This window comes from Crocodylus porosus, unplaced genomic scaffold (genome assembly GCF_001723895.1).
Source record: "Crocodylus porosus isolate Cpor-Errol unplaced genomic scaffold, CroPor_comp1, whole genome shotgun sequence".
Classification (NCBI taxonomy): domain Eukaryota; kingdom Metazoa; phylum Chordata; order Crocodylia; family Crocodylidae; genus Crocodylus; species Crocodylus porosus.
In genome coordinates, this window is record NW_017728906.1 from 37,902,013 (window position 1) to 37,913,962 (window position 11,950).

Genomic DNA, 11,950 nt, shown 5'->3' on the forward strand with positions numbered 1-11,950 from the left:
TCCTTGTCATGCCAGGGGGCGCTAGGGGAAACAGTGTCTTCCCTAAACCCTTCTGGTCCCCCCTTGTGAGTTTATAGACAGTCACCAGGTCAATGGAGTCAGACGCAGTGCACCTAAGATTGCTTAGGAAAACTGACTGATGTGATTGTAGAGCCACTGGCCATTATCTTTGAGAACTCATGGCGATCAGGAGAGGTCGTGGTTGATTGGAAAAGGGTAAATATATTGCCCATCTTTAAGAAAGGAAAGAAGGGGGATCTGGGGAACTACAGATTGATCAGCCTTACCTTAGTCCCTTGAAAAATCATGAAATAAGTCCTCAAGGGTTCCATTTCTAAGCACTTGGAGGTGATTATTAGGAACAATCAGCAAGGATTCACTAAGGGCAAGTTATGCCTGACCAACCTGATTGCCTTCTATGATGATATGACAGCTCTGTGGATGTGGGGAGAACAGTGGATGTGAGATGCCTTGACTTCAGCAAGGCTTTGATACAGTTTCCCACAACATTCCCGCAAACAAACTGAGGACGTCTGGATTGGATGTATGGACTATAGGGCCCTACTGAATTCAGGATTGAGCAATTTTTAAAGAAACTGCAAATTCGGGCAGGCTCTGTGAAAAATGGCAGGCTCCACAAAAAATAGACTCGGTGATTTTGGCAGGCTTGTTGAAAAAAATGAAGCTACAAGCAAGGAAAAGGGCAAGAAGCCTGCAGTCTTGAACAAGTGGAGAGGGACCTGTTCCAGGCAATATCTGTGAAGCTGAACTAGTACTACCAGTACAGCCTGTCACTGCTACTGTAGTTCATGCAGCTTAGATGCCTCCTTCCTTAGTGCTGTTCCATTTTGGACCCCAACCAGGTGTCTGTTTTGAGTTGTGACCCTCAGCTACTGAAAGTAATCCCAGGATGGCAGAAAAAGCATGACAACAAATGTCCTGCTTACATGAACATTGTCAAATGTCTTGATGACTAGTTGGCAACCAGTATCAGATGGAGTGCCCTAGGATTTTTGTCCCATGGTCAGTTTTGTTCAATATCTTCATAGGTGAACTGCAAGGATCCTGGTTTTCTCTGATTTAAAAAAATCCACACTTTTCCATGACTAATATATAGTAGTGGTGTTTCATTTTAATCACGGAAAGATGTGGATTTTATGTTACTTTGTTTAAAGAGAAAATGGGGGATTTTTTTTTTAGTCTGTGAAAGCCAGGATTCCTGGTGATCTGGAAGATGGGATTGAATGCGCCCTCAGCAAAGTTGATGATGACACCAAGCTGGGTAGAGTAGTAGATACACTAGAGTGTAGAGCTAGGATTCAGAGAGACCTCAACAAATTGGAGGATTGGACCAAAAGAAACCTCACGAAGTTCAATAAGGAGAAGTGCAAAATCCTGCACTTAGGATGGAACAGTCACATGCACTGATATCAGCTGAGGACTGACTGGCTAAGCACGTGTTTATTGCGCTTCTAAATATAATGTGCATCAGAGACCTGAGTACCAGATAGTTTGGACCTTTTATGGAACTGACTTGACAGAGTTCCCATGAGCCTAGAAGGGCATTGTGGTTAAGGCATGCCAATTTCTGGAGCCCAAAGCACATTAGCAAGTGATACAGCTAACATTGTGTCAGACTGTCTGGTCTGAATGCCTAGGTACCAGCTGAGTTGACTGGGAGTGGCTTTTGGCATGAGTTTAGAGCAGGGCTTCACACCCATTCCCCTGAAACCATAGTGAGACCACACCCTTCTAATATTCTAGAGCAGTGTTTCTCAACCCATGCCTTGTGACCCACAAGTGGGTGGCAAGAAGATTTTAAAGGGTCTTGGGGAGGTCTGAAGGATTCTGCAAGGCTGAATGGAGCCAGCACACAGCGCAGGGGCATAGCGGGCACACAGCAGGGCAGCCTAAAGCAGCAGAAAAGGGAGGGAGGAAAGGGGCTGGATGCAGCAGCTGGAGGGGAATGGGGAAGGGAGAGCAGGAGGGTGTGGGTTATGGCAAGCTGATAGTTATGCTAGTGGGTCCCAGTGTGAAAGGTTGAGAACTGCTGTTATAGAGTAATAGTGTTCTAGAGTAATAGTGTTCAAGGTTTTGGCCCCATGGGCCAGATGAATGGTGTGGGCCTAGTCTATGGGTTGGATTGGGTCCTATGCCACCCTTGGCCCAGCTCCACATGCTGGGATTGGGCCTGGGTCTCTGCTGCCCTTGCCCAGCCCTGTGCACTGGGATCAGCCCCAAGTCCCTGCCCAGCCCTGCATGCTATAATTGGGCTTTAGGGCCCAGCACTTCCCTCACCTAGCCCTGCATGATTGGGCCCCATGCTGCCCTGCAAGGCCACAACCCACAGGGTTCCCCAAAGACGTTTGGGAAATCCCACAGGCCACATCTGGCCCACAGGCCAGGGAATCAGCACCCCTATTCTAGGGCATGCCTTAATCTGTTTTCAAAGCACTTTTTATTTACTGGATGATGAGGGTAATTTTCAACTAGTAGCATATGGGTTCTCATGTAACTTTGTTTGCTAATATCCAAGTTGGGTGGAGTACTTTTGTTGAATGCTTATGAGATAAAGATGGGTGGAAGGGAATATCCAGAGTGACTATCCAGAGAGTGGGCAGGTCTTCCATTTTCAAGAAGTAATTTAATCTAAAAAATTATTTCAGTTTGGTGGGAAGGGAGGAAGTCTGCATGGGGTGAGCACTGGGTTTGAATTTAACGTGTGCTTTGTCTAAGATGACTCAGAACCCTCAAAATTTTATTTCATAAGTTAACTGATATTAAGCAGTCCCCATTTGAAGCTAGAGCCAATTGAAAATCCTGTCTTCTGAGTGTACTTGCTGGGCAGAAATTTTGCATAGAGCTGCTCTGTGATTCTTGAGGAATGCCAGGATGCTTGGCAAATTGAAGATATGATACACTTTAAGTACCTGTTGATCTTGTCTCAAAATTTAGACAATTTTAGGCTGCCATGTTGTGCAAGATAAATACTTCCTCCTTCCCCACTTTCCTTTTGACTTTTTTGCTCTTATGACTCTAGTATTCTGTTCAGTTATGTGCTGTATGGTGTGTCTGTTTTTCCACCAGCATAGCAGAGTGCCAATAATCTGCAGATTTTAGGGAGAGGAATTTGTGCAAAGGACATGCTGTGTAAGAGGAAATTTTTCCTGCAATATATCAAATTGTTCTGTGTTTACTAAGTAAAGCATGCTGTCATGTATGCTTAGTCAAATTTAAATGAACTGATAAAATATTATGGTATTTGTCTTGAGCAGTTTGGAGCAAAAAGATATATGCAGCTTGTGTGTGTATATGTTCCTTCTGAGTTAAAGTTCAGAGTAAACAAACCAAGTATGTGAATTTAGGGTGTGTGAATTACTCTGTTTGGATTGGTTGGTATACTTTCACAAAGTCCATCTTTTCAAGCAGTTTCAGTATTTCTGTAAATATTGCTAAATTAATTTAAAATTTGAAGGATAAATTCCATAAATGGACCCTCCTTCAGTTTTGTAAAGTTTAGCTATGTTGTAAAAAAGATTCTGTCTTGGATTTAAGATTGTAATAATACTCCAGGTGTCATATTCTTACAATTATTTTTCAGTAAGTGAATTGTTTTTACACGATGAGTTAGTTTTTCAGTATGTATTTCAGGATGTAACTTAGTAGTCCATTCCATTTACATGAGACTGTTCTGAATCTTCAAGGGCTTCATTATCTTACACTAGATGTGCTACACCTGGAAGTGACCAACCTATAAGAAAGATACTGGGGGGAGAGGGAGGAAATCCAGATGGTTTCCCAAAGGCCAGTTAACATAAGTTGAAGTGTGTTAACAGTAGATTATGCCAATCACATCAGTGTAATAGTTCCTACCTTCTCATGCATATTTGAATCAGCAGTAAAAGTTAAATGTTAATATTCACATGGTTTAGACCCCAGAGTTAGCCATCCTTTGATCTGTACAGGAAATAAGTACATCCTGCATATGTTTTCCACCTAGTCTGCCTGCAGACTTGGCCAACTTGCACTGTGTTAGTTTACACATGACTCTTGTTTTTGAAGGTTTTTTTCTGTCATAAGAATGAGAAGCTTTTTTTAAGATAAATGAATTTATAGTATGTAGGATATGGATATAGCCTCTTTTGGAAAAGTCCCAGTGTGCCTAGCTTCTGGATGTAAGCCTAAACTGAACCTGCCATGAAAACCTGGCTCCTATTCTCATTTTTCTAGAGCTGATTCTTCACTAAACTACAGCAGATCTGGGGATAGTTTGGTAACAGGGTCTGTACATTAGTTAGTAAAATGAAGTTTACGTATGGCATGGATATAAAACTAATATACTGTTGAATTAAAGTGCATTGTTTCATTTCTCTTGCTGCAAATCCAGGGCAGTTCTATGCTTATTACTAAGGAGTCATCTTTCTTTCCAGTGGAAAGCAGTGAATTTTATTTTCCATAAGTGGTTGGTCTACAGGCAGTATGTTTTTTATTTATTCCTTCTTTCCTATCGCTCCCTCCCTGATCCTTTTTTCTTACGAGATTTATAGCAAGGTGGTTTTCACAAATTTCATTCTAAGGAAAAAATACAGTAGTAATGTTTATTACAGTAACAGTCTTCAAGGGTTGCCATACTCGGTGTCATTGTCCATTATTCTTGGGTCTGGACTCTGTTAACCCGGGTGGGGGGGTTTCTTTCTTTTTTCATTTCACACTTTGCTAACCAAGGGCAACTGAACACTCGCTCCGTTTTCAGCCCTTGAGAGCTGAGATCCTTTTCATTCCACTCAGTCCCTAGCCTGGTTACACCTAAAAACCAATGCTTCAGCTTCAGTTTTCATACCAAGTTTGTAGGTCACTGTTAATCTAACACAGTGCATTTGTGGAGTAACTTTTTTGAATGCCTTATTTAATATTTCCTTGTAAAGTTTCTAGCAAAAAGCTGTACATCCAGTAAGAATGTTGAGTAATGTTGGAAACCATAACTTTGCTGTTACTCTCGCCCTTTATAGGCTCTTCAAAGTAACCTGAAATACTCTCTCTTGCCAAGGCGTTTGATTATCAGTAAGAGATTATCTCAGTGTTTACATCCAGCTTTACCTAGTGGAGTACATTTAAAGGCACTAGAAACGTATGAAATAATCTTTAAAATTATTGGGACAAAATGGCTTGCCAAAGACTTGTTCCTGTACAGGTAAATAGTTCTTTAAAAACTCAGGCTTAATAAAATGTCTTAAATTGTTGTTTTCTTGTTTTACATGGTTGAACCTCTTTCTTTTAAAGCTCAGGCTTGTTTCCCCTGTTGGCAAATGCAGCAATGTCAGTGAGACCCGTTCTTCTTGGTCTGTATGAAAAGTATTTTCTTCCTCTGCAAAGGTCCCTGTTGCCAAGTCTTCAAGCCTTTATAACTGGACTACTGCCTGGATTGGAAGAGGGCTCAGAAATTTATGACAGGTGTGCTTGCAAGTATTACTTTAAAATAAATATTGGGTCACTTCCCATATTGTAGAGGAACCTGTTTCAGCAGACCTTATCCATAAAAAAAAAAAAAAAAGTACCTGAAACAAGGCTTCTGAAGGATGGGACCTGGCAAATCCCTGAAAGATACAAAAGTGGAAAGAGAGTTGAGACTGGATAAGATGCCTGTAGTATAGAAGGAACTGGAGGAAGGGAGGGATGAGAGCTCTAAAAAGAAACCACAAAGTAGCTTTGTTAGAAGAAGGAAATGAAAAAACAGATTGCATGAGGCCACGTTAGTAATAATACATAATAGAATAAATACAGCAAGGTGACACACCACTTCCCAAATTTGAACTGGATTCTTGACTATTGATAAACTCTTTTAAATCTTACAATTTAGGAGGAAGAGTACACTTAGTTCTGTGCATTTCAAGCTAATTTTCAGACTTTCCATAATAGATCACTACCATGCGGTCCTGTTTGCATTGATAATTGTGTTATTTCTAACCCCTTAGTGACTGTTCTTTTGATTATGTAATGCTTGTATTTCAATCAAGTCATAGTAGCTGTGACAGAACTATTTTGTGAAACCCCTTTTACAAGAATTGCACCACTCTTTCATCAAGTACATTATTGACCTTGACAGTGATTTAACATGGGTTTGGTATATACAATTAAGTTTGCTTATCCGGTGTATTTTTTCTCTTCCCATTGTAATGATTTAATTTTCAAATCAATGGGAGTGTCTAAGTCTTTTGATTGTGTTCTGTTTAGGTTAGTGGTTTGTGTTTTTTGTTTGTTTTTGCAAAACAGTCTAGTCAACACTTCAGAAAAGCTTTAAAGAGTTACCATCAGTTGCCATAAGTGGGCAAGGGCAAGTTGTATTTGTTCATTAGTGGTAAATAGCTTTCAGTGTTAAATTAGGAGCTAATATACCTTTATAAGGTAAGTTACCTTTTTTACCACTGTTGCACAAATATGTGAACATTTCATCATGCAGAATGATATTGGCACACTTTTATTCTGATACCACTTCTTTTATTCAGATCCAAACCTGTATCTTATCATTGAAATTTCAGAAGGTTTCTACATCCTCAAAACTGACCGCAGTTAAGAGTAATGAGTAAACAGTAGTTTCCAATCTTACACACATCCCCAAATAGCCTGCCAACCTATGTGGCTCTATAATCACACTTTCTTAATTTTTTAATTTATTTCTTTTTTTCCTCCTCTTTAGCAAATGGGATCACTTGCCATTGTGAAATATTTTGTAATGAAACACTGAAATTAAGCAATATTACAAGGTGTTGTGAAATGCACAAAACTGGAAAAAATATTTTTTATGTAGCTTCTCAGTTATAATAATCTTTGTCATGTTAGAATGATAGATGAAACACTTTCAAGCAAGTTATTCTTAATTTATTTTTTAATTCAGCTGCATCATGGGCAGGGTCTAACCTAAACATTTTTTTAAATACACCCACCGTTGGTTTAGCATCTCCATCATTCCTGGTAGAGGCCATATTATGTATCAGGCATGAACATTCATAAAAGTTCACATTTGAAAAAAATATATATATAAGTTTTGAAGGCATAACACAAAAGGAAAAAATCCTTCATAAGACAAAGAAAAATAAATAATCCCCCAAGCAATCTTCCCTGCTTTCTCAGTTTCAAATGCAGCTTTTCAATTCTCAAATAATAGAATACAAAAATCTAATTTTAGAGGAGGTAAATCAGGGAAGGTCTGTTGAAATTAAACTGTTATAACTGTAGAGGTTAGTAGGAAAGGTCACTCTGAAAAATGGACACACAAATATATGAGATCACACATAGCCATTTTATCACTTACAAAGCATATCTGCTCAATTCACAAGTACAATAAAAATGGGATAGCTTCCAGCTGCCAGCTTAGTAAACTAATCCTAGAATCTGAAAGTCAGTTTAAGTGCTTTCTGTCTCAGTAATAAAGATTTTGGCATAAAAATTTAGTTAATAATTCTATTTATGCATGAGTAGAATTAGAAAGCAACTCACATACTGATGGCTGTATTGATTGGTGCAAAAGTAATGATATATTAAAAAACCCATTCTGGCATCCATTCAGAGTTAGATTTATTTTATTGACTAAAATCTTTTCACTTTTGACAGTCACATGATAGAGTAGAATAAAGCATTACATTCCTTATGCAAGATTAACTGAAGACCAAGTTAAAGATGAAAGAGGCTTTCATGCTTCTTGGAGTAAGAAGTAATAGTGTGGTGAGAAAAAATACCACAAATCACTCAAATATTTAGATATCTAAAGTGCATTTCTCAGTCTTCCTATTCTAGGTGTTGAGCCTGATCATTTAGCATGTACCACTAATTTGTAGACTATGAAAATTTCATATCAAGCAATATTTATATTGTATTTGAGCTACTGTGCAAACATTGAAAGACATGGACGTGTGTGAAATCACTTGTTTCATGTGAAATATACAAAATAAGGATAAAAGAAATGCTTTGATAGTCAGAATGGATAACTTTATCCTAATTCTGCAAAAGTCGTCAAATGGTATAGGTAGAAATTCTTCCACCTCAGCTGGTTTAGAACTGCTGTATTATTGCTGTATTAGTGAGTATAAGCATATTATTTAAGGAGTTATTTTTTGGAAGTCCCCCCAAAGTAGATGGAATATTTTGTTTTATTGTGTACAGTGATAAAAAATAAATACTTGAGTTGTAAAACAGAACGTTGTGGCAAAATCAACATGGAAAGGGCAATGCTAAGTATGAAAGCAAAAGGAAGAGGATATATTAAAAACTCTGTTACCTACAATCCAGAAATATTGGTTCTATTACATTTGAATTGTATTATACAATTGTATGGTAGTATTTAATGGATTAACAAAATAAAATTTGTTTCTCGTGAAATATTTCTTACAGGACCGATGCTTTGTTGGTGAAGCTGTCTTTATTAATAGGAAAAGAAATGTTTTATGCTGCTCTCTGGGGCAGTGTCCTGGCCAGCCCTTCAGTAAGGCTACCGGCTTCTCTCTTTGTTGTCAATCATATCAACAGAGAGTTGTCTGGAAAACAGCAGAAGCACATGCTGGGGACTGATTATAAGCTCACAGTAAGTTCGTGACACCCCTAGTGGGATAGTCTTTGCTACCATATTACTAAGAAATCCCTATCTTTCTTGATACAACTTGATAGAACCTGCAAAAGGCTTTTCAAAGGTGAGAAAAATTACTTCAGGAGATAAGGTTATAGACAATCTCAGCTACAGTTATAACAGTGGAACATGCTCTACATGCTGACCAAAAATTGTAAGAATGACCGTAGCACCTGCAGACTTTTTTCACAGGTGTAAGAGTTTTCTAGGTAATTTAAAATAAAGGAATGAATGGGATGGGTTTTTTTTTTGTTTGAAGTAAACCTAATTTAACCCTCTTTATTCTTGCATTGCAGTCATGACCCAAAGCTCCAGTCACTATTGGGGCCCTATTGTGTTAGATACTGTACAAACACACAATTGGAAACAAGCATCATCAGATTATGCACATTTTAAAAATAATGATGGTGAGGAGAAGTGATGCTGATTTACCATCACATTCTTATGCTTAGTGAAGTGATTATTCTCTGCAAAGAGGATAGCTCCTTACCTGTTGTCCAGAAGTGCTTAGGTAAGGGAGGTGAGACTCTTCATATTTCTCAGCTCCAAAAACGGAAGACATTAAAATGAAAAATAGAAAATAGGTAGGAAAGAGGTGAACAAGTGAGAACTGTCCAAGAGTGACATGTCCTTTGTAATTTGTAATAACCCAACAACCCAAGCCCAACAACCCAAGCTTCTGAAGTTACAACAGATTGCTGTTTCTTTTGAAATCACAAGTACGTAATACAGTCTTAAGAAACTGACTTGGCCTAAACCAGAAAAGATGAGAAATTAAAAATAAAGCCAGTGTGCCCTCCTTTATTTTGTTGCCTTTTGTGTTTAAGGATAGAATGTCAAAATTGTTCGCTGGACGTCAGATATTATAATTCAGATTTTTAATACAGCAAAAGCTGTGTTAACCAGTACTTCATTAGCCAGAAAACTCTATTAACTGGCATCCGAGGGACATGGCAAAAGTGAAACCAGAAGTACCACTTCCGGGGTACTTCCTGTTTCGCCACCATGAGCTGAGGTTTTTTTCGTCACTCTTTTGGCCTATGACCCAGAGCAAAACAGCCTGTGTGAGGCAAAGCAGCCTGTCCAGGGCCCCCCTCCCTCTTTCCCCAACACACTGAAGCCAGGAAGTGCACCAGACAGTGCGCATTTGATTAACCAGAATATTTGATTCATCCAGGGGATGCCGGATAACAGAGCTTTTACTGTACATACAAAGGTGTTCTTTTGCAGTACTTGGAGCCTTGTCAGTATTTAAAACAGCACCACAAAACCCTGCCTCGGCAAACCTGAGAAAAAGCTCCCCTCCATTTTGTGTCTTTTGCCTAAATGGAGACAAATTGCATCCCTCTCCCTCTCTCCTTTTCCCTCTCCTTCTCCCTCTGTTACTAGAATAATAGAATGACAGACCAATACCTGCATCTTCTGAATCTTTCTGATGTCTAACACTGTCACTGCTTATACTTACATTCCAGAGTTCAGCAAACCCAAGTATGCTGTCACATATATATGAAAAATTGTTAGAAACTGTTCAGGGTAGGGTCTCTTCCTGTTAGAAGGACAGTCATTTTAAACATTCATATTTTCATGCTTTTCAAATAAGGTACTGATTTGTTTCTGTTTAACAGCTATCAAATATTTGAAGTATTTTAACAAGCCTTGTAACTTAGGTAATAAGAAAAACGTTAAGTAAAATAACATTGTCCTTTTTTTTCTTCATACTACAGGTAAAAGCACTGTGTGTGGCAGTATTGGATTCAAATGTTCTTGTACAAAGAAACACGTTAGAAGTGGTTCTCTTCTTTTTCCCATTTTATACTTTGGTAAGAGAATCCTTTGAATGCTAAGATGACTGCATTTTATTGGGAGAAGCTCTTTATTAAAAAAAACTACACTATCTAGACATTTCTCTAAAACTGTGCCAGGTTTTTTTCACCCTGTAGGGACAATCAAAATCTATCTGAGTTTTGCCATTGACTTCAGCAGAATTCACAGCTAATTTTCCTTCTACAAAGAGCCCAAACATTAGTGATGGGACATTGTTTTTAATTGGACACTTACCTTCTGCTACAACATGAAGCATTCAGGCCTGGGTAACTAAAAGTTTTCCTACATAGAAGTTAGGTATTCAGGGTTGTCTGGACTAAATTAAAATATTTACAAAGAGCCTATGAAAACATGTATTTAGTGCATGAATCAGTAGATTCACCATCTAATCTGTCTCCTGACAGATTCTAAGTTACAAATCCCATAATGGTAATGGGTTGTTCTTATTTTCCTTTATTACACTAGCACTCTTAGCATAGCTTTCCAGTTTGTGTCTGAAAATTTTTTTTATAACCTTTAGAAATTAGCAAGTGTGCTCTCTTTCAGAGAGATCATACAGCTACATTTGCCCTTTTTAATTTTTTCTTCTTTTGTGTAGGACTGCAATGAAAGTGCTGTTCCACTGCTCAGGTCTGACATAGTTCATATCCTCTCAGCAGCCACTCATACACTCTTGAGAAGAGACATGTCCCTAAATAGAAGATTATACGCATGGTTATTAGGTACAGTGACTTTTGGTTTATACCACTAATTTTATTTTTCCATGTTTAAAAAAAAGACAGACATACTTTCCAGAAATCATAAAATCGTGACAAAATAGAAAATCCTACTTCATTTTGCTCATCGGTGACAGCATTTTTGCATTTGAATGCTCCATCATGCAAGTATTACTTTTTCTGTTAATAAACTATAGTTAATTCTGTCATCTTAAATTGTAACGTATCTGGTAAATTTCTCATAGACCAACTTGGAATTAATTCTCAGTTTTGTTTCCTAACTAATTCAAGGGATAATTTTACCCAGATAAGATACACCCCTCTTCTTGCACCAGAAATGTACGTTCTTTTTGGCCTTTAAAACTTGACTTGCATTCCATAAAACTTGAGTATTTGCAGTGATGCTCTACTGATGTATTTTTCAGACTGGGTCACATGAGCCATGCTCAGATGTTTTGCGAGTTGGCTTCAGGTTGAGCATGAGAACAAAATCGTTATAGCTAAGCCAGTTAAAATTGCAGAAGTGATATTCAGTAGGGGTGTGCAAAGTGGGCCGTATTCAATTCGGATTCGGCCTGATTTGGGGGACAGTGATTCAGTTAATTGGTCCAGATCATTGTCCCAACTCGATTCAGCCAAAGCATTACATCTTCAGATTTGGATGACTCGGAGATTCAGCAATTCGATCACAGACACAGCTTTAAATGTTTTTTCTGCATACCTCGATGTACCAGGTGCCTCGTGAACCAGATGGTGGGGTGAATGGAGCGTCCCATAGGAGCACAAGGCCCTC

At 38.5% G+C, this 11,950-nt stretch overlaps 1 protein-coding gene across 3 annotated transcripts in view; it reads left to right on the top strand.

Annotated features, from left to right (window-relative positions):
* DOPEY2 (dopey family member 2) overlaps positions 1-11,950 on the top strand; it is a 90,801-nt gene that overhangs the window by 17,249 nt on the left and 61,602 nt on the right. For all 3 annotated transcript variants that reach the window (XM_019528906.1, XM_019528908.1, XM_019528907.1), the window contains exons 3-7: positions 5,010-5,191; positions 5,281-5,451; positions 8,386-8,575; positions 10,342-10,437; positions 11,040-11,163. In XM_019528906.1, coding sequence (XP_019384451.1) covers positions 5,010-5,191; positions 5,281-5,451; positions 8,386-8,575; positions 10,342-10,437; positions 11,040-11,163 — 763 coding nt within the window. The remainder of the gene's footprint in view (positions 1-5,009; positions 5,192-5,280; positions 5,452-8,385; positions 8,576-10,341; positions 10,438-11,039; positions 11,164-11,950) is intronic.